This window comes from Labeo rohita, chromosome 20 (assembly GCF_022985175.1).
Source record: "Labeo rohita strain BAU-BD-2019 chromosome 20, IGBB_LRoh.1.0, whole genome shotgun sequence".
Taxonomy (NCBI): domain Eukaryota; kingdom Metazoa; phylum Chordata; class Actinopteri; order Cypriniformes; family Cyprinidae; genus Labeo; species Labeo rohita.
This window is the reverse complement of record NC_066888.1, coordinates 23150225-23172324: the sequence shown is the minus strand read 5'-3', so window position 1 is coordinate 23172324 and position 22100 is coordinate 23150225. Positions and strand designations below refer to the sequence as shown.

The 22100-nt window shown below is 34.1% G+C and overlaps 3 protein-coding genes across 3 annotated transcripts in view; all 3 read left to right on the top strand.

The window, feature by feature from the left end:
* Positions 1 to 1552: 1552 nt before the first annotated feature.
* On the top strand, positions 1553 to 6717 carry LOC127183159 (pro-epidermal growth factor-like). Its single transcript, XM_051139004.1, has 7 exons — positions 1553 to 1651; positions 4408 to 4509; positions 5347 to 5429; positions 5682 to 5730; positions 5904 to 6047; positions 6195 to 6350; positions 6581 to 6717. Exons 2-7 carry the CDS (start codon positions 4497 to 4499, stop codon positions 6715 to 6717), a joined length of 582 nt encoding a protein of 193 aa, XP_050994961.1. The 5' UTR covers positions 1553 to 1651; positions 4408 to 4496.
* Positions 6718 to 22100, top strand: part of LOC127183204 (adhesion G protein-coupled receptor F5-like) — a 35063-nt gene continuing 19680 nt past the window's right edge. Inside the window, exons 1-18 of the mRNA XM_051139109.1 lie at positions 6718 to 6728; positions 6867 to 7013; positions 7393 to 7539; positions 7678 to 7824; positions 8075 to 8221; positions 8344 to 8490; positions 10878 to 11024; positions 11272 to 11418; positions 11530 to 11676; positions 11835 to 11981; positions 12239 to 12385; positions 12508 to 12654; positions 12811 to 12957; positions 13165 to 13314; positions 14239 to 14339; positions 14669 to 14736; positions 14849 to 14985; positions 15100 to 15143. Of these exons, the coding sequence (XP_050995066.1) occupies positions 7455 to 7539; positions 7678 to 7824; positions 8075 to 8221; positions 8344 to 8490; positions 10878 to 11024; positions 11272 to 11418; positions 11530 to 11676; positions 11835 to 11981; positions 12239 to 12385; positions 12508 to 12654; positions 12811 to 12957; positions 13165 to 13314; positions 14239 to 14339; positions 14669 to 14736; positions 14849 to 14985; positions 15100 to 15143 (2055 nt within the window). The 5' untranslated portion in view covers positions 6718 to 6728; positions 6867 to 7013; positions 7393 to 7454. The remainder of the gene's footprint in view (positions 6729 to 6866; positions 7014 to 7392; positions 7540 to 7677; positions 7825 to 8074; positions 8222 to 8343; positions 8491 to 10877; positions 11025 to 11271; positions 11419 to 11529; positions 11677 to 11834; positions 11982 to 12238; positions 12386 to 12507; positions 12655 to 12810; positions 12958 to 13164; positions 13315 to 14238; positions 14340 to 14668; positions 14737 to 14848; positions 14986 to 15099; positions 15144 to 22100) is intronic.
* LOC127183205 (adhesion G-protein coupled receptor F1-like) lies at positions 15799 to 21245 on the top strand. Its single transcript, XM_051139110.1, is given in 9 exon segments — positions 15799 to 15995; positions 16743 to 16918; positions 17019 to 17189; positions 17922 to 19000; positions 19002 to 19257; positions 19435 to 19476; positions 19729 to 19785; positions 19910 to 19973; positions 20079 to 21245. Coding segments are annotated over 9 exon segments (2091 nt in total). The 5' UTR covers positions 15799 to 15823; the 3' UTR covers positions 20153 to 21245.

The following is a 22100-nucleotide window of genomic DNA, read 5'->3' as shown; positions in this document are numbered from 1 at the left end:
GGACATTATAGGCTGGGTACAAGGAAGAGTAAGGTTTTGGGTTAGGTGCAAGCAGGCCTATCTGGCAAAAAGCAACATCAGATGAATGTCAGCAGCTGGTGGTTGAGAAGGTGCTCAAACGCTGATATGTGTGCTCATCTGTTTTCAATACAACTAAAGTCACGTCGCTTCATGTCATCTTCAAAGTCATTAAACTATGACAGGTAAGTTATGAGATGAAACTATGGCGCTATGTGCTTTTGAAAACCATTTTCAGGTTAAAGTGTTAAATTATCAGCTCGAATAATGCGTTAATTTGACTAGAAACAGAGACAGGAAATGTAAAGCAGCTGGGTTTCCCCCACAGACGCATAGCTATTAAAGTCCATCTTGTCAGAATGCAGTGAAATACGCTACATATCTCTCCTTTTGTCAGTGGTCACCTTAATGTTTTGAATCTCAGGGTAAGCAGAAAGGTAGATGTGGATCATTTTATGCAAAGGTAACCTGAAAGAATTAAGTTTAAGGGCTAAGTTTAGGGTTGGGGTAGGTGTAGACGTTAAAAAAAAACAATCCAATAGGTAGAACAATTCATTTCATTGTTAGTTTCTGGTCGGAGCTGTAACCATTTTATTAATTCCGGTTAAATCACAAAACAAAATACGTTACACACAAACGTGTCCCTCCTCTTGATATAGGATCACTGATGAACATCTTCGATTTTAATAACGGGGGAAAAATGCACAAAAACTCAAAAACTCAGCGAGCAGACCTCATTTGCATTTAAAGGAACAATCCCTCAGAATGGGATGATTTTTGCAGAGCTCATTTTGAGAAGGTAAAAAGGGTGTTGTTTTACACAACCATTGAGAATTTTTAACCAAAGTATATTATAGACTTTTCATTAAGACCCTAAAGAATCATATCAACTTGTGGAAAATGGGCATCCGATGACCCCTTTAAGGAATACAAGTAAACAATGCGTATTTATGTATTTATTCACTGTCATGAATTGTCTCTGGGCTAATAATACATAATATTATTGTACATGTAAGAATAAAACCATCATGTTAAAAAGTAGTTCTATGTCAATAGATTAAAGGAGAACTCCACTTCCAGAACAATAATTTACAAATAATTTACTCACCCCCTTGTTATCCAAAATGTTCATGTCTTTCTGTCTTCAGTCGTAAAGAAATTATGGTAAAAAGTATACAAATTTTTATTTTCCGGAAAAAAATGACCAATCGTTTTGCTAGATAAGACCCTTCTTCCTCGGCTGGGATTGTTGAGAGCCCTTTGAAACTGCATTTAAACTACATTTTGGAAGTTCAAAATCGGGGCACCAATCAAGTCCATAACATGGACTTGATTAATTTCATCACGACTGAAGACAAAAAGACATGAAGATCTTGGATGACAAGGGGGTGAGTAAATTATTTGTGAATTGTTGTTCTGGAAGTGGAGTTCTCCTTTAACCGCCCCAGCCCCCGCCCCCAAACACACACTCCTGTCCCGCCCACTTTTTAAAACAAAGTTACGCCACTGTACAGACCCGATAGCACTGCATAAGCTAGCGTCTGTGTGTGGAGCACCCTTCCTTTCTTCCCTCCCTCATTTTTTTGTGTCCTTGGCTGATCACATGCCTGATATCCTCAAGAACATCTTCAAGGTAAATGTTGATCAACAGAGATTGTAAAAACTGGTCCTAGTAACTAAACAACAGCCTATAATCATATTCTATGCTTAATATGAATTATTTCATATATTAGTTTTATGTATATTAAATATCTAGAAAATACACAAGGAAACATATATATCTGGGTTGAAAATTTGAATTTTTAAACATTCTAAGTCTGTATGGCACTTTTTATATGAAGATTTAGAATATTTAAAATTTTCAACCCAGAGAGAGAGAGACTGTAAAGTTTGTTAAATTACAGGTGCTGTGAATGAGTGTCTCGTTTCTGATCTACACTGTAAAAAAATAAATAGTAGAGAAAATTATAAAAAAGTAAGGCAACTTGATGCAGTAAGACTTGAGTTCCCTGAAAAATAGTTTTTTAGTTTTTCTCAGTAAAGATACTTTGTTTAGCCAACATAAATTTGTTTGTTCATGCAATGATTGTCTTATTTTGCTAAAAGGTCTTGTCACAGCAACTTAAACAACAATTACTAATTAGGTAATTTATTTTTTATGTATCAACTTTTTGTTTATTCACAAATGAAGAACAGTGAATTGTTATAGAAATCTTAATGATAACTTAGTTTAATATGTATACAATTTTCTTTGTTTGTAAAACATCTTACAAGACAGATATGCAGTAAACAGATACACAAACCTCAAGAACGGTTGCAATCAACAAATGTTAAAAAGATGTGCTCTTTAGATCACAATGCAACAAATAACTAACAGTAATGACAAAACAACAACAAATAGTTTAAATTAAGTCTGCAAATAGCAAAACAATAATCCTATAACAGTAACTGCATGATTTATTCATGATGCACTGCATGCTGGGAACTCACAAAGCCTTAACGTTTCAACAATATGAAATTCTTTGTCTTTCAGACAACTGTGTTTGACTAGTTGGGACAACATTTGGGGCAATTTTGTTGGTCTGACAAGGGTTTTTAAGAAAAGAGCATTTTTTAGTATTTGAGACTTGTTTCGTGAACTGGAAAATATGCATTTGCATTTTTTACAGTGTAGGTCAGGCAGGAAAATATAACAAACAGCAAGGGGCAGCTACATCCTCTTGACATGCCTTTTGTTGAGTTGGTTTTAGTGTGTTACTGTAGCAGACTCAGCCAGTGTGGGATTACGGCTGACATGTTACATGCGAGAAGAAATTCAGATTCGGTTACAGAAGTGTGAGCCAAAAATGCGCCGAGACAGACAACAGTGTAAAACAAAGGAAAACATTTGTGGCGCTTTTACAAAATGGACAAAATGGTCCAAAATGGTACAGTTCAAACTAAAAAATATTCAGACCAGATATAATTTTTGATATTTTTTTTTACTAGTTGGTGCAGAACACTGTAGTTAATTTATGTAAGTGGGGATAGAAAAATAAAGTAAACTGTGACATATTATACCCAAAAATTCTTCGTACATTGGATTACCAGCAAAAGTGATAAAAATTTGGGACCAAAAACTTGATTTGACACTTTGACCGGACCATGTTTTGTTACATACCTTTCTATCAAAGTTAAAGGTCAAAGTCTGACATCATCAAGATGAATTTGTTCTGACACAGTTTAACTCTTGAGTTCTTCTCATATTTTTATTACCATTTTCTAAACTATAGTGAATAAACTGTGATAATGTGAGAAATTTTAAAGGTGATGAATAATTTTTGGTTTGGTAAATTTCGAATACATTTACTGAGTAACAAAAAAAGGATTTTTTTTTTTTTAATAAGATCTTTAATTTTGCAGAGATGTGTACATTTTAATAAAAACATTTACTCTCAGAGAAAGTAATTTTTTAAATTAAATTAAATTAAATGTAATTGCATACTTTTTAGGTATTTGTAGGGTGTCACATGAAAGGACAAAGCCATTGTGATGTTGGGTGACATGCAGCACTTGTTGCTGATATCTGTTACATAAAACATTGTGCTTCCTCATTCTTAGTTTATCTTGGACTGAAAAGGCATTTTGTATGTTTGCCATTTGCAGGTTATGCTTAGGTTCACAGGGGTTTTAAAAAGTAAAAAAAAAAAAAAAAAAACAAAGAATAAACTCCATGTTAAAAAATCTCTGTGTTTCTGCTCTTCTTTAGCTTGCTTCCTAACCTAGTTGTCAAACATAGCTGCCATTGTATATTACAAATATTGTTGTTGGCTAACAGACAAATTGCTTTTGTTCCTGTTTTCTAAGTCAATTCGGATAACAGTGTCTGCTAAATGAGTAAATGTAAACATATTATTCTACTACTAAAATCTATGTTAAGATTAAGATTTAAACTCAAAATTTAAACTGACTCTTACTTAAGTTATTCTTACTATGTCTTTTGAAAAGGAAAAAAAAGTTTTTTCCCCTTTTTGAAAGAAGGAAAAAAAACTCTAAAGGGTAATTCTTTTGTAGGTGGATCATTTCACAAGGAAACAAAACCTAGCTCTTCAAACAAATTACGTCACAGTTTAGACTATCACGTCAGCATTGTTTTTTTTTTTTTTTTCCAGATGCCAGGTAAGCGTGCTAAATTCTGTTTCTTCTTTCAAATGGAAAATGCATCTGCTGTTTGTTTATTTGCTGTTTGTTCATACTAATTTAAAAGTTTAAATGACCACTTCTATATGACCTTTATCTTGATAATAAGTTTTTTCAGTACCATTATGCCTGTATTTTGTACATATGATGCTTATGGTTATTAGACTCTGACATGTCACATATGACACAATTTTCTGCTTCGCTTCACAGAAAAATCCTGGATGTCCTTATGAATAAAAGAAAATCCATGTTTTGAGGAAATAAGCTTATGTGATTGTAATTTACCTTGAATGTGAAACATGGCTAACGAAGGTACAGAACAATACATACTTTTTTTTTTTTTTTTTTTTTTTTTTAGGTATGGTTGTATTATGTTTTTAGTTAGAGGTTTATCACCATCAAAAGAAACCAATATTTTGATCTGATTGAACAAAATGAATGATTTTTTTTTTTTTGTCAAAGATAATGACATGAAAAATATGAATTGACCCTGTTGAAATTAATCCATTTAAACCAGATTTGTGATTTTATACAGTATGTGCACTGTTACTGATTAACAGGATCAGCATTAATAATTAATAGGGCACAATGGGGACAATTTGCTTTTTTTTTTTTTTTTTTTTTTTTTTTTGTAAGATTCCAGGAACCATTCAACCTTTTATTTGAACACTGTTGGAGCAACACGTTATAGCTAATTTTGTTGAAAAATCATAATTATATGAGGCAACAAAAGGCTCAGCAGCATGGCACAAAAGGCACTGAGTATTAATATAAATACCTTAGCTAAAGTAATGTGTTTTCTGTAATATCTAAATAAATATCTGTAAATACTAAATAATTTTTTATCTCATTCTGCTTATTTTGATAAATTAAATCATTTTGTTTTACTGTTTAATAAATATGCTGTCGTTAAAATTTTCATTTTCAAAAAACAGAAAATATTTACTTCAAAAATAAAGGCTATGTCTATGTCATTAAGGCTGCTCAAGTCTACCACCTACAGGCTGTACAGCACCAGTTTTAATGTGTTTTATCTTAATTTTTTTGTTACTTGTTTACAACAAGGATATTTCACATTGTTGTGATTCACATTTTAAAATAACTAATGGTAATACGTTTTTAAAATGATACGTTTTCTGCCCATTACAGTAGCAATCATCATTGTTATCCTGCTGACCCATGTGTCTGTTGTGGAAACTCTTGATTTTTCAGGAGTAAGTACAGATTTAGAGGTAAGGAAAGATTTCTTTATTTTATTTTATTTTTTACATTTTATTACACAACAAAAGTGTGAAATAGGATGATGAACATTCCTGTCTTTTTAAAATGATACCTAATCTAAGATTATTTAAACATGTTTACATGTTAAGATATACAGTATGCAACACTGATGCAACACACAGACATGAAAAAACACGTATTGTTAAATACTTTTGGAATTACTAACATTCATTGAGTGTGAGAACTTTTTTATGTCCTTCCAGTTTAGCTACACAGATGGACCAGTGCATCATATAAGACGAAGAAGTGCAGGTCTGGATCACAGTTCTTGTCCTCCAATCAAATACAGAAAATATTTTTATATTCTATGAAAATAAAGACAGATTTGTATTGCGAGAGTGGCATGATTTTGTTTGACTTTAAAAGTAAAGGCCTACTCTTGCACTCATGCTCATTGAAATCACATTATGTTTTCATATGTATAGATCCAGTGGAATACATTATAGTTGTGGAAGTAAATGAACCCGAAACTGTAGCAATCAGCGCAATCAAATCTTCTGTGAACTCTGTCGTACTTCCATTAAAAGTGGACAATGGTATTGACATTACAGCTTTCAACATTTCAACAGGTGAGCCTGTCAAACTCTGATGTCTGTAAATCTGCAATTAATCTACAAGTAGTGACACTAGTACTAATGTTATATATATATATAAAAAAAAGAAAATAACTACTGGTATCTACTCTGCTAATTATTCCACTCCTCCTCTGTTTTTAGTGTGTTCACTGAACCAAACACAGTATCAGTGTAAATGTGAGGGGCTGTTTGTTTGGCCAAATGACACCTGTCACTTATATGAAGCCTGTGATGACATCACTGATGGTTCATGTACATGTATCAATGCCCTGCCAACTGATGGACAGTTCTGTCAAGGTGAAACAAATGCAAAGTTGTGCAAAATCAATATTTACTATTTATAATAGCCTGACTATTATAGATTGGAAATGTTTTTAACACAAAGATGAATATAAAATATACCCGTGCATAGGTGCAATTGTTCTAGTCAAATTTTTACTGATTTGGTAAAAATTCTAATTACATTTTTTCTGTAATTAGAAATTTATGTTAAGTATTGAGGCTGAAATGTGTTACTTACATTCCAGATATAAATGAGTGTCTGTTCAGTCCATCTGTATGTGGTCCAAATGCTAACTGCACAAATGAAATGGGAAGTTACCAACTCATGTCTGGATGGATTCACTGCAACAAACTCAAGTCTCCCATATCTCAGCACAAATAACACATGTACAGGTACATTCTATATTCAGATATTTGTAAAACTTGAAAGTTTTGCTCATTCTTATAAATGTAGGCACACAGTGCATTAGGATAAGTGTATTTTCCATAATCAGGTTTTTATACTGTTTTTCATCTCTTCCTGTAATAAAGATGTGAATGAATGTCTTAAGACATCAGAGGTCTGTGGTTCAAACTCTCATTGCACCAACTCAGTTGGGAGTTACAGCTGTTCCTGCTTGAGTGGATTTATTGTAATAAATAGCAGTGAATCAGTCAGCACCATTAACCCATGCAATGGTAAGTATACAGCAATTACATCACACATATTACATGTAGAAGTAAATTCTAGCTTCACGTATGAATTCTTTGAACTTCAATAACAACCCTGATTTTTTTTTGGTCTTTTTGATATAATTGTTAGCTGAATTTCTGAACAATCAATTTCTGTTTGTCCTACATGATTCAAAGCTGACATGCTTTATGGATGCTGTTAGACTGGACATTTTCATCTTGTCAGCAGTCATTTTTGTTATCTTTTTTTTTTTCAGATATTAATGAATGTCTCAACTCTTCATGATTTCCTGATGTTTTTAAATTTCTAATTACATATTTCTGTAGTTAGAAAACTATTCTAAATATTTAGATATTGTTCTGTAATGTGTTACTTCCTTTCCAGATATAAATGAGTGTCTGTTCAGTCCATCTGTATGTGGTCCAAATGCTAACTGCACAAATGAAATGGGAAGTTACAATTGCTCATGTCTGGATGGATTCACTGCAACAAACTCAAGTCTCCCCATCAGCACAAATAACACATGTACAGGTACATTCTATATTCAGATATTTGTAAAACTTGAAAGTTTTGCTCATTCTTATAAATGTAGGCACACAGTGCATTAGGATAAGTGTATTTTCCATAATCAGGTTTTTATACTGTTTTTCATCTCTTCCTGTAATAAAGATGTGAATGAATGTCTTAAGACATCAGAGGTCTGTGGTTCAAACTCTCATTGCACCAACTCAGTTGGGAGTTACAGCTGTTCCTGCTTGAGTGGATTTATTGTAATAAATAGCAGTGAACCAGTCAGCACCAGTAACCCATGCAATGGTAAGCATGTATCAGTTACATCACACATATTACATGTAGAAGTAAATTCTAGCTTCACGTATGAATTCTTTGAACTTTAATAACAACCCTGATTTTTTTTTCATCTTTTTGATATAATTGTTAGCTGAATTTCTGAACAACCAATTTCTGTTTGTCCTACATGATTCAAAACTGACATGCTTTATGGATGCTGTTAGACTGGACATTTTCATCTTGTCAGCAGTCATTTTTGTTATCTTGTTTTTTTCAGATATTAATGAATGCCTCAACTCTTCATTGGTGTGTGGACCGAATGCTAACTGTTCCATTTACAATGGAAGCTATTCATGCATTTGTTGGGAAGGATATAACGTTACAAAGATGAATGAAACTATTAATAGCAGTAACCCGTGCATAGGTGTGATTCATTTATTTTCATGATTTTCTGATGTTTTTAAATTTCTAATTACATATTTCTGTAGTTTGAAAACTATTCTAAACATTTAGATATTGTTCTGTAATGTGTTATTCCTTTTCCAGATATAAATGAGTGTCTGTTCAGTCCATCTGTATGTGGTCCAAATGCCAACTGCACAAATGAAATGGGAAGTTACAGTTGCTCATGTCTGGATGGATTCACTGCAACAAACTCAAGTCTCCCCATCAGCAGCAATAACACATGTACAGGTAAATTATATATACAGATATTTGCAAAGGTTTATAAGTTTTGCTCATGCTTGTTATTGTAAATTCAGGCACCCAGTGTATGAGAATAAATATATTTGACTCTGACAATCTGATTTTTATACTTATTTTCATCTCTTCCTGTAATAAAGATGTGAATGAATGTCTTAAGACATCAGAGTTCTGTGGTCCAAACTCTCATTGCACCAACTCAATTGGGAGTTACAGCTGTTCCTGCTTGAGTGGATTTACTGTAATAAATAGCAGTGAACCAGTCAGCACCAGTAACCCATGTAATGGTGAGCATAGATAATGCATAACACATAACACATGTAGAAGTGGGTTTCAGCTTCACATATGTATGCTCTGAACTTCAGTAATCTTGAAACCTTATTTTATATATGAAGAGTTCAGATGCAAAACCAGCTAAATCCATCTGACGTTATTCTTTAAAATGAGCATTTCTTTCTGGCTACTTTGTATAGGTTTCTATGTAAGTACCGGTACTTCTGATTGGGCTGAGGCTGGAATTTAGCGAGTTTGAAGTAAAAGTATTTGATGGATGTATAATATGTGTCAGGAGCATTCACTCAGTATCATTATCTCATTTTTGACCGAGATGGCTTTTAGCTGGTTTTGCCTCTGAACTTTTTATATATATATCTGGCAATTACATTCATATATATATATATATGAATATGATTGACAGCTACATTTCTGAACAGTTAGTTTCTATTTGCTGCACATGATTCAAAGTTGATGTGCTTTATGGAAGCTGTCAGACTGGACATTTAAATCTTACCAGCAGCCATGTTTTTATCATCTGTTTTTATTATTATTATTATTCAGATAATTATGAATGTCTTAACTCCTTGTTGGTGTGTGGGCCGAATGCTGTTCCAATTACAATGGAAGCTATTCATGCATTTGTTGGGAATGATATAACATTACAAAGATAAATGTAACTTTTAATAGCAGTAACCCATGCATAGGTGTGATTCATTTATTGCCATGCTTTTCAGATGTTGTTAAAAATTCTAATTACAATTTTTTTTCTGTATTTAGAAAATGATGTTAAGTATTGAGAGATTGTTCTGAAATGTGTTATTCCCTTTCCAGATATAAATGAATGTCTGTTCAGTCCATCTGTATGTGGTCCAAATGCCAACTGCACAAATCAAATGGGAAGTTACAATTGCTCATGTCTGGATGGATTCACTGCAACAAACTCAAGTCTCCCCATCAGCACCAATAACACATGCACAGGTATTTATACAGATATTTTAAAGGTTTATAAATGCAAAGTTGTGCAAAATCAATATTTACTATTTATAATAGCCCGACTATTATAGATTGGAAATTGTTCTTCTCAAACCTTTACTGCTTGTTCTTGCAGAGCCACTTTCTGACTTTACATATGAGTATGAGGCTGAAATTGATGTAAATTTGTATGACTTGTTGCTGGTGGACGACTTACAGCATTTCATCACAAATACCAACCTGCCTTTCCCTTTAAACAACAACATAAACATCACAGATATTGACATGACCACTGGTAAGAACCTAATTTTCTATTTATGTCAGGTGGTAATGAAACATTCACTAAAGAAATATTAAACTTAATTACACAGAATATTTTAGTTTGATTGTTTAACCACATAACTAAACCAGCTATCACACGTACGTTTGCAAGATGTCTGTTAAAGATCACTTGACCTGGAAAGCATCTGCTGTGTGTGTACAAACATCTGACAGACGTCTATTTACTTTCTTTCAGATATTAATGAATGTCTCTAAGTTCACTTGTTGGTGTGTCACTCCGCGGTCTCTTGTCTTTTCATACAGCAATTACAATAGCTAATTGCGCCATCTTGTGACTCAACATGACTTCTGTTCTGATTTGCATAAAACTGATCATGAATGACTTCAGTGTTCAATTTATGAATTCATTTATTTTGATAATTTGCAAATGTTTTTAAATGTCTAATTACACATTTCTTGGAAGAACAACAAACTGGCAAGATAAGCTGGATAAGAGCTTAAAATTGTTCTGAAATGTGTTTGCTAAACATTTTGGCTAAATATAAATGTATGTCTGTTCAGTTTTTTCCATCTGATATTTGGTCCAAATGCCAACTGCACAAATGAAATGGGAAGTTACAATTGCTCATGTCTGGATGGATTCATTGCAACAAACTCAAGTCTCCCCATCAGCACCAATAACACATGTACAGGTACATTATATATACAGATATTTGTAAAGGTTTATAAGTTTTACTCATGCCTGTTTTTGTAAATTCAGGCACCCAGTGCATGAGAATAAATATATTTTCTGTGACTCTGACAATCTGTTTTTTTTATACTTATATTCATCTCTTCCTGTAATAAAGATGTGAATGAATGTCTTAAGACATCAGAGGTCTGTGGTCCAAACTCTCATTGCACCAACTCAATTGGGAGTTACAGCTGTTCCTGCTTGACTGGATTTACTATAATAAATAGCAGTGAACCAGTCAGCACCAGTAACCCATGCAATGGTAAGCATGCAGAATTACATCACACATATTACATGTAGAAGTGAGTTCTTACTTTATGTATGAATTCTCTGAACTTCAATTACAACCGTACTTTTTGTTATTTTTGATATAATTGTCAACAGAATTTCTGAACAATCAGTTTGTATTTGTCCTACATGATTCAAAGCTGACGTGGTTTATGGATGCTGTTAGACTGGACATTTTAATCTTGTCATCAGCCACATTTTTATAATTTGTTTCATTTCAGATATTAATGAATGTCTCAACTCTTCATTGGTGTGTGGGCCGAATGCTAACTGTTCCAATTACAATGGAAACTATTCATGCATTTGTTGGGAAGGATATAACGTTACAAAGATGAATGAATCTATTAATAGCAGTAACCCATGCATAGGTGTGATTCATTTATTGTCATGATTTTCAGACGTTGTTAAAATTTCTAATTACATTGTTTTCTGTTTTAAATACTAATATATTGTTCTGAAATGTGTTATTCCCTTTTCAGATATAAATGAGTGTCTGTTCAGTCCATCTGTATGTGGTCCAAATGCCAACTGCACAAATGAAATGGGAAGTTACAATTGCTCATGTTTGAATGGATTCACTGCAACAAACTCAAGTCTCCCCATCAGCACCAATAACACATGTACAGGTACATTATATATACAGATATTTGTAAAGGTTTAATAAGTTTTGCTAACACCTGTTATTGTAAATTCAGGCACACAGTGCATGAGGATAAATATATTTTCTGTGACTCTAATGACAATCAGATTTTTATACTGTTTTCCATCTCTCCCTGTAATAAAGATGTGAATGAATGTCTTAAGACATCAGAGGTCTGTGGTCCAAACTCTCATTGCACCAACTCAGTTGGTAGTTACAGCTGTTTCTGCTTGAGTGGATTTACTGTAATAAATAGCAGTGAACCAGTCAGCACCAGTAACCCATGCAATGGTAAGCATGTATCAGTTACATCACACATATTACATGTAGAAGTGAGTTCTAGCTTCACGTATGAATTCTCTGAACTTCAATAACAAACTTGATTTATTTATTTATTTATTTATTTGATATAATTGTTAGCTGAATTTCTGAACAATCAATTTCTGTTTGTCCTACATGATTCAAAGCTGACATGCTTTATGGATGCTGTTAGACTGGACATTTTCATCTTGTCAGCAGCCATGTTTTTATCTTTTTTTTTTTTTCAGATATTAATGAATGTCTCAACTCCTTGTTGGTGTGTGGGCCGAATGCTAACTGTTCCAATTACAATGGAAGCTATTCATGCATTTGTTGGGAAGGATATAACGTTGCAAAGATGAATGAAACTATTAATAGCAGTAACCCGTGCATAGGTGTGATTCATTTATTTTCATGATTTTCAAATGTTTTTAAATGTCTAATTACATTTTTCAGTAGTTAAAAACCAATTTTAAATATTTAGACATTGTTCTGAAATGTGTTATTCCCTTTTCAGATATAAATGAGTGTCTGTTCAGTCCATCTGTATGTGGTCCAAATGCCAACTGCACAAATGAAATGGGAAGTTACAATTGCTCATGTCTGGATGGATTCACTGCAACAAACTCAAGTCTCCCCATCAGCACCAATAACACATGTACAGGTAAATTATATATACAGATATTTGTAAAGGTTTAATAAGTTTTGCTCATGCCTGTTATTGTAAATTCAGGCACGCAGTGCATGAGGATAAATATATTTTCTATGACTCTTCAGACAATCAAATTTTTCCTGTTTTCCATCTCTCCCTGTAATAAAGATGTGAATGAATGTCTTAAGACATCAGAGGTCTGTGGTCCAAACTCTCATTGCACCAACTCAATTGGGAGTTACAGCTGTTCCTGCTTGAGTGGATTTACTGTAATAAATAGCAGTGAACCAGTCAGCACCAGTAACCCATGCAATGGTGAGTATACAGCAATTACATCACATATATTACACGTAGAAGTGAGTTCTAGCTTCATGTATGTATTCTCTGAATTTTTGTTTAGAGCTTTAAATGTTCTCAATGCTGATTTGTCAGCATCTTTAAAGATTAAAAGTGTATTAAGTACAAGAGGATATGCTGAATTTTAAAACCATGTCATGATAATTTTCAAATAAATTTCATCAGCACCACCAACAACACCATCAAGACCAACACCATCAGCAACACCAACACCATCAACACTAACACCATCAGCAACACCAACACCACCACCACCACCACCACCACCAACAACAACACCAACACCAATAACAGGAACAACAGCGCCAGCAACAGGTATTCACAGTAAAACAACCAGAATAAATGATATTCATATTTTTGTTTTGACAATATTTCTAACAACAGCATAGACAGGTACTGCAAATCTAAATGTTGCACAAAAGAATAAAGAATTAAGATGATCTTTGTATTAGCAGGGGTACAAAAATGATATTAACCAGAGGTTGTGCTAGACTTCAACATTGTCCGTCATTTTTAATTAGAATAACACATTTAATTGCTTTCATTTTTGTTGACATTTTCGGTTTTAATCATTAACCTACAGGACAACAGCGCAGTGTTTAAAAAATACGCTAGGACTGGGTAAAAAAAAAAACAAATTCTCGATTTTAATAGATTCTCATTTTAATGAACCAATATGGATTCTTAAATCAGAATCAATCACTTGGTCTATGCTGTTTTTTTTAGTTGATGAATGGACAGTATATAGTGCGTCTTCCTTTCAACAATACATAGCAATAGGCTAGACTTTGTGTTACTTTTGGTATAAAACAAAGTCTCAGATTTCAATTTCTTTAGGAAATTCAAGCAATAAATACCATTTTGTTGCTCTTTAATGTGGAGTGATAGATTGTTGTAGCTTCGTTACTCGCCTGTGAGATCAAACACATAGGAAAACATTGGTAGTTTTGTTTTTGTTCTGTATCCCCTGCTCTGCTGCCACACTGGAGTGCACTCATCACCAACTGGACAGGAGTAGGAATTACAGCTACAGTTTACAATAGATCGCAATCAGTGTAATCTGTCAAAATGACGGACGGCCTTCAGATTTTTGTTTTTTGGGGGCACCAGTGCTCCCCTTGTGTACCACCTCTGACTAGGTAGCGTTTGTATTGTTTAATGATTAAGGATTGAGGATTGTTGCATAAACCTATTTATACAAGGCACATAAATGTGCACTTTTTTGTTTGTTTTTTACAGTAATTGGAATGTCAATGACAATAGAACGGATTTTTGACATCAGTCTTACCGACCCTAATAGCAAGGATTTTAAAGATTTATCTGGACAAATTGAGTCAACAGTGAGTATTGTGTGCTTTGTTTTTAGTGAAATGTATTTGCTTATGTTGATTTTGTTTGAATGCTATTTCTAAAATGGTTATTTCCAGTACTTGATTATTTATGTTTAACAGCTGTGTTTTATTCACAATAAAGCATGGCTATGACCACTTCAGTCAATGGTTCTGTGTGTCACCGATCAATCAGAATAAAGGACTGGAAATATTAGTTTTATATTGCTTTTATTTCATTACATGTTTGTTTACATATTTATTTTCCCCTAACATCCAGTTGTCAGAAACAGTCCAATTATAATATCCAAATTATACATTGGGTATTTTGCTTTTTACAGATTAATGCAAGTTATAGTGATAAACTAACTGGCTACATTTTTGGTTCTACAAAAGTCTCTGGCTTCCGGTATGATCTGCTATTTCAGTTTTCGTCTATTGTTTCCATTTATCTGCTGCTTTTTCAAACAAATACAATGTTATTACATGTCTTCACACTGGTGTTGTGTTTCGCTCCATAGGCCGGGTAGTGTTTTAGTAGACTACACAATAAGTGCAACATCCAACAGCCTTGATTTTGGAGCAGCAAACACACAGGTTTCTGACACTCTGAAAACACAAGAAATAATTTTAGCTAAAGATGCCTTTGCTCAAAGTGGTAAGAGTAGTCAGTGTCTAATCTAAAAACCTTCACATTTGTTAGTTGTTATCACATTTATGTTTTGTTTTTGTTCATTGTTGGGTGTTAGAGCTGTATGGTTTTTATTTACAGATCAAACAGTCTTCGTAACAGATCAGTTATATCCTCTGCAAAAGGTAGACCTGAACTGTAAACAGCCAGACTTTGCCAAGGGACAAATAAAATGGAAAGTGGAAAAAAAAGATCCTGCACTAGACAACACAAGATTCTCACTTTCAAATGACAACCGTACTCTCACTGTGAAAAATGCTAGTGAAAGTGACAGTGGTGAGTGACATGAGATTTTTTTTGTCTTTATGAACTATTCAGTCAATCGAAATTAAGCTACTCTCATAGTATGTTAATGTCATGAACATTGCCTCATTAGCAAAGTTTTGTTTTGCGATAAATACGTTAGAAAAGGTTTGAAGTTCTTTCATGTTTAGTAACATTGTTCAGTAAACAACACCTACTGGGTTAAAGAGATTTGCTTTACTGATTAATGGTTCTGTACTGATTTTTTTCCCCGTACGCAGCTCGATATTCATGCATTATACAAAGGAATACAATACCCTACGTTCAGTGGCAAAACATCATCATTAAACAACGTCCAAATATCATTGTGGGGGAAAAAGTCCGTGCTTTTCCATGTGATGGTAGCAGTTTCCAACTGACGTGTACTGTTGACTCTGGCTACAATATTGAGTGGGTCATGGGTGGAACAACAAAAATTTCAGGTTGCACATACAAATCATTGATTTTTATCAAACATGTCTTTCAGTTATAACCTTCATGTTATTGATATGTTTTCTAGTAAATGCATTTTCATTTTCCCCAATCAGGATCTGACAGTATCACATTAAACTATAATACGAGTGGAAATTGTACAGATCAAACCTTTACCATTACATGTCGTCTCAAGGATCTGCCACAATTACAGGATTACAGTTATAGCTATAGCAGCGTCACAGTTAAGATAAGCTCAGAAAGTGAGTGTTCAGTTTCTCATTGTTTTCAGCATCAAAGTGCTTTTTACAGTTGTACAGTTGCATTAAATGGCTTTTACAATCAAGTAGCCTTTTCTTTGGATTGCAGCACACCACATTATCTGGTGTTGACTGTTCTGGTCCTACTAGGGTGGCCACCTGGCAAAAGGGCTGTTGCGTGACATAGATGTGATTTTAAGGGACAATGCGGGACATCTGTGATACTGATACGTTTTCTACTGTTATGCTATGTAAATACTGATTACATCCGTTGTCATATGCGATGATCCGTGTTTCTAAGCGTGCACATGCAAGCAAGAGAAAGCGCGTCTTTTTTATATTAGAGTGAAGAGACCATTTCCGTCGGTGGTCACGTGATGGGGTCCTTTGCACAGGAACTGTGCCGCAAAAAGAATGAAAAAAAAGCTTTCTTAAAAGACAAAAGAACACATGGATGTTTTCTTAATATAATCAATAAAAACCAACAGACTGATAAAAATGGGGGACATTTTCTCAATATGGAGCGTGCGGGACAAGGGGTGAAAATGACCAAAGTTATTTCTGATGCTTCCGTATACTGTGCAAGTAGCTTGCAGGGCTACTTTTAAGTCCCAAAATGTATAAAGTGTAATTTTATGTTCTGTTCTGAGAGAAGCTGTTAAATTAAATCTGTTTACTACTTTGATTTCTTTATCTTTGAGAGCGCTGATGACCTGTGTGCTTACTTCTACAAATCAAATTTTTCTCCAGCATATGACTGTCGAAATGAAGAACTTGGAGTTGGAAAAACAAATGACATGAGGACAGGAGTCTGTGGAAAAGGCATGAAAGGCACTGTAACTTACAAATGTGAATCAAATGTTTGGAAACCAGCAGAGGACAACTGTGTACTTGAAGTTATCGACAACCTTAAAAATAAACTTGAGGTAATGTTTTGATCATGTATCTATCTACTGTATGATGGTCTGTATGATCTGGACATTTTAAGGGTTTCTGTCATTTATATATTTGTACTTTGCAATTTAGTCCTTGCGTGTGGAAGAGATTCCAGGGTTTATGGCTAACCTCAGTTTTGCCACATCACAGAATAATATTAGTATAACCCAGTCTGCTGCTACTGTCCAAGCAATTGTTGACATTCTCTTTAAAATTGCCGACTTGTCACGAACTATTGTCATCAGAAAAACAGTGATGGAGGTATGTATATTTACATTCAAGCTTGTCAGTTTGAATGTGTGGACATTTTATGCTTGTATTGAATTAAAATAATGTTAAGATAAATTAATTGATCATTCATTTTATATACTGTCTTTTTCTCTACTTTTATAGCCACTCTCTCCATTATCATGAATTAAACCTGTTCTTTATATTAACTATATTATATTATATTATATTTTATTATATTACATTATATTACAGCATGGTCTGTCTGAATACTCAATTCTGATTGGCTGGCAAGTATGCATTAAAACCATTTAATGCACCACCCGGGCATTATCTCTTAATTAATATATTATATTATATTACATTTTCTAATACTATAATATAATATCGACTGAGCCACTGGTACTGAAGGTTGTCATGTTGTGGGTTCGAGTCCTGCGTGGTGCAACTTTATTGGGGCAGTCATGGCCTAATGTGTGCGTGTGTGTGTGTGTCACTTCTCACTGCTGTGTGTGTGCACTTGTGATGGGTTAAATGTTAAATGAGTATGGGTCACCATACTTGACAATATGTCACGACTTTCACTTATATATATGAGAATTTATTTATAAAAATATGGCAGATTGTGTTTTTTTATATATTAGGTTATAGTAATATCTTGTTATATTTTGTCTATTAGATTACCTAAATATTTTTTATAAATTTTTCCACATTTTATGGGCTAAATTTCATAATTTAATACATCATTTTATATTAAATTTTCAGAGTTTCCTAAACACAGTGGACATTATTGTATCTGGTAATGTCAGTGACACATGGAACAAACTGAACAAAGGCAACAACACAGAAAACTCCAGCATTAAACTTCTGAGTGCTATTGAGTATATAAGTGACCGTCTCGCAGATGAATTTGATGTTTATGAAACATCCATTCAGCTGAACAGAACCACAATTAAAAACTCATTCAGTATAACATCAGCACTGCCGAACTCAACTACAGAGATTGTGATACCACAGGTTCCTCAAGAGACAACCATAACCATCATAATCTTCACAACTCTTGACAACGTCCTACCTTCTCAAGGTACTAACGACAGCAGGAAATCAGATGTGCGCATCAATGGAGATGTGGTTGTTGTTAAGGTTAATGAAACACTTAACAACATTTCTTTTACATTTGACATTACTAATCAGTCTCTGGGAAATCCTGAGTGTGTCTTTTGGAACTTCAGTCTCAACACATGGGACTCCACCGGATGTGAAGTAAAGCCCTATATAAGTGAAGGGAATGAAACTGGCAAAATATCATGTGAATGCAACCACACAACCTCTTTTTCAATCCTAATGTCACCGTTTTTAATTGATCACATAGCCTTAGCCTATATAACTTACATTGGTGTAACTATTTCAATGGCCAGTTTGATTATATGCCTCATTATTGAGGCTATCGTATGGAAATCAATAAGCAGAAATGACACATCCTACATGCGACATGTCTGCATAGTCAACATTGCCGTGTCCCTGCTGATCGCAAACATCTGTTTTATCATTGGAGCTGCAATCACAAAACCCTCTGCGGGTAGCTGCAGTGCAGTGGTTTTCTTCATGCACTTTTTTTACCTGGCTCTTTTCTTCTGGATGTTAATTTCAGCGCTGTTGCTCTTGTACCGTACAGTCATGGTCTTGTCTCAAATGTCAAGGGCCAAAATGATGGTCATTGCCTTCATAGTCGGTTATGTTGCACCTTTGCTCATAGCGGTCATCACTGTTGCATCAACAGCTGGATATGAAAAGTACAGTTCCAGACAAGCCTGCTGGCTAAACTGGTTTGAATCAAATGGCCCTGCTGGCATTTGTGATTCCAGCTCTCACTATTGTAGCCATAAACCTTTTGGTTTTGATTGTGGTTCTGTACAAGATGGTGAGGAGAGGAGTTGGTGCTGCAACTCAACCAGATGAGAAACATGCCCTGGTGGTCATTGCCAGATGTGTGGCCATTTTGACTCCTCTCTTTGGTCTAACATGGGGATTTGGAATTGGAACCATGGTGTCACAAGATTTAGGCATTCATGTGGTGTTTGCACTCCTCAATTCACTGCAGGTATCACTTTATATTTTCAGTTTTATAGTAAGACTACATTTTCTGCATTTATTCTAATTTGTTTAATCCACTAATGCTGCACATAAATTATAAATGTCTATTTTTTTTTGTTTTTGTGTTTGTATAGAACCATATTGCAATGATACCTTCATGATTTGTAACACTTCCTTCCACTAGGGGTTCTTTATTTTGGTGCTTGGAACGCTTTTAGACAGCAAGGTATGAGTTTACTTCCACTGCACAGTGCTTAAACACAGCCATTTAACTTTGTAATCTTGAATTTAACCTATAAATAGATATAAATATAAACCATACATTACCAATCTGACAACAGTATATCAACCCAGTGGGGTTTATTTGGACTGTTACTCGACTCCACCAAAAATTTGAACATGAAATATTGGTTTGAGTTGCAAATATTTAACAATTTTATCAATTTTATTAAATATAAAAAAATATGTTTGATTGCAGGTTCGCGAGTCACTACCAGGAAAACGGTTCCTACAGAAACTTTCCAGTCGTACCAAGGTAAATGCCATTCTGTAATAACACATCCTTATATGAGCTCTTGAACTAATGTTCAGCTTTTATCCCCTGCTCAAATATTTTTACATCATCTCTTTGATATATTTTGACTGATATCTCCCTACAGAGCACAAGCGCAGGATCATCAACCACTTCTGGACTGCCTTTCTTACAAAGAAAGCGACGGAGGAGTAAGTAAATCTGAAAACTAATACTTATAAGTATATTTTCATTTAGATTAATAATGTTGTTATACAGTATTTCTCAGTGAGTAACATGCAGCTAACTGTTTTCAGATGCCTACAACATATCCGAAGCAAATACATCTTCAGACAACACCAGTGGATCAAATGCTGTTATTAACACTTAAAGTACCGAAAAGTGTTTGTGTTACTATATGTTCTGAATGATTTGTTTAAAAGTAATATTACAATATGCCTTTGTTGTGTAACACACTGTGAACGCAGAGATTGGGGTATAGACTTTTGTGTTTTTTTTGTTTTTTTTAACCAATTGAGAGTAAGTTTCCTTTGTTCGTGAAGTTCACTTTTTTTATATCAGACATTTTAATCCTGTTTTTCTGAGAGACTGACAACAGGGTAGAACCAGGGTAAATGGGTGTTTTACAAGATAGAGGGATTTGAGTAAATATTTAGGTTTCAATGAAGATGCTGAACTTGAGGAGTTTCTTCTTGACAGGTAAGCTAAACTCAAGTTTTTGCCAACCATTTTTGCAATGACGAATGCATTTCCATTCATCAAGATTTGTACAGGGTTCTTACCATTCATATAATGTTTTTAACATTATAAATGAATTATATGTTAGTATATACATACTGCCCTTCAGTCAGAGTTAGAAATGTCAAGATATGAAGGGAAAAATGCTCCTGTATGTGTTCTTGTTTTATATATTTATATATATATTATATTCTATATATTCTGAATATGTGATTTTATACAATAGTTCAATAAACAAGAGTTATTAGCTACTAAATTACATTTTAGACACATTGTCAATATTGACACAAGCAGTTTTAAACAAAGCAGAACTGTTGTGCTTGCCCTAGACACACATAACACACAAAGGTGTTATGTTTTGTTTCTGAATGATTCTGTGATTTTGAACAAATCAGGTGAATCAGTGATTCACTGAGCCATTCATAAAAACAGCCATTTGGAATGAATCTGTTAATAAATGATTCAGTGACTCAATCATTAAGACTTGCTGCCACCTCCTGGTGGTTTTAGTTTCTCATTTAAAAGTAGATCTAGACCTATTCATATTTCTATATTCAGACTTATATAATTAAAACATTAATCTCACAGGCCTATTATTTATGCAGTTGCTGCATAAATGCATTAATACCACATCTAAATGTAACAATTCAGCTTCTTTGCTACTGTGCAGTGCTAAGATGGATTTGATTTTGTTCAACTGTTAACAATAGCCAGTTATTCATACTCATCAGACTTTTTTTTTTCACTGTTGGGCCAGTGCGAGCCAGTGCTTTCAGCGGGCCGGGCGGGGCTAATAGCCTTGAACCTGTAACACTGAACCCAAAATCACGCTGCGTTTCCACTGTCGGGCCAGACGGTGACCCTCCCTTTGCACATCTCTCTGGAACAACATTTAGAACAACGAACAACAACAATGAACAACGAACAATGTTTAGCCTACTTAAAGATTTGAAACCAAAATCATTGATGTTTCAGCAGTTTTACAATAATAAGTGATACATTAATTATAATGAACGAATTTGTCAGGATTGAAAAACAAACACACAGAAATAAAGTGGTATTTACCATTATTTCACAAAAGAAAGAGGACACACATCAGATCGCATCTGTTTCTGTTTATTTGTAGTTACAGTATACAGCACATTTAGATAGAATGATTACTCAATCATTTTTCTATCATCATTAATTAGGCCTAGCTATAGTATATGTAACATACTTCCTCATTAGGGATGGGCACATACTTGCCTTAGGCCTTTTTCACTGTCATTGTTTTCATATTGATACTTTCTGTTTTGAATAGTGTTTGATGATTTGCAGGTCCTGAGCACCACTGACAAATCTGAAAAGTAAAAATAAAAATTGAGCGTGCATTCAAAGTGATCTCAGTGCCCCATATATTAATAGCCAACAATATAATTGGGAGAGAAAATTCTGGGGGTTATCATGATGTCAGCTCAACAATGTGATGTCTGTCAGCCATCGGCGATGGAAGATGGCATTGTCTATCAGCCCAATCCTACAGTGTAGGCCTATATATTTTTTGCTTCGCTATTTAGAGAATCCATTTCTTTTAATTTAGG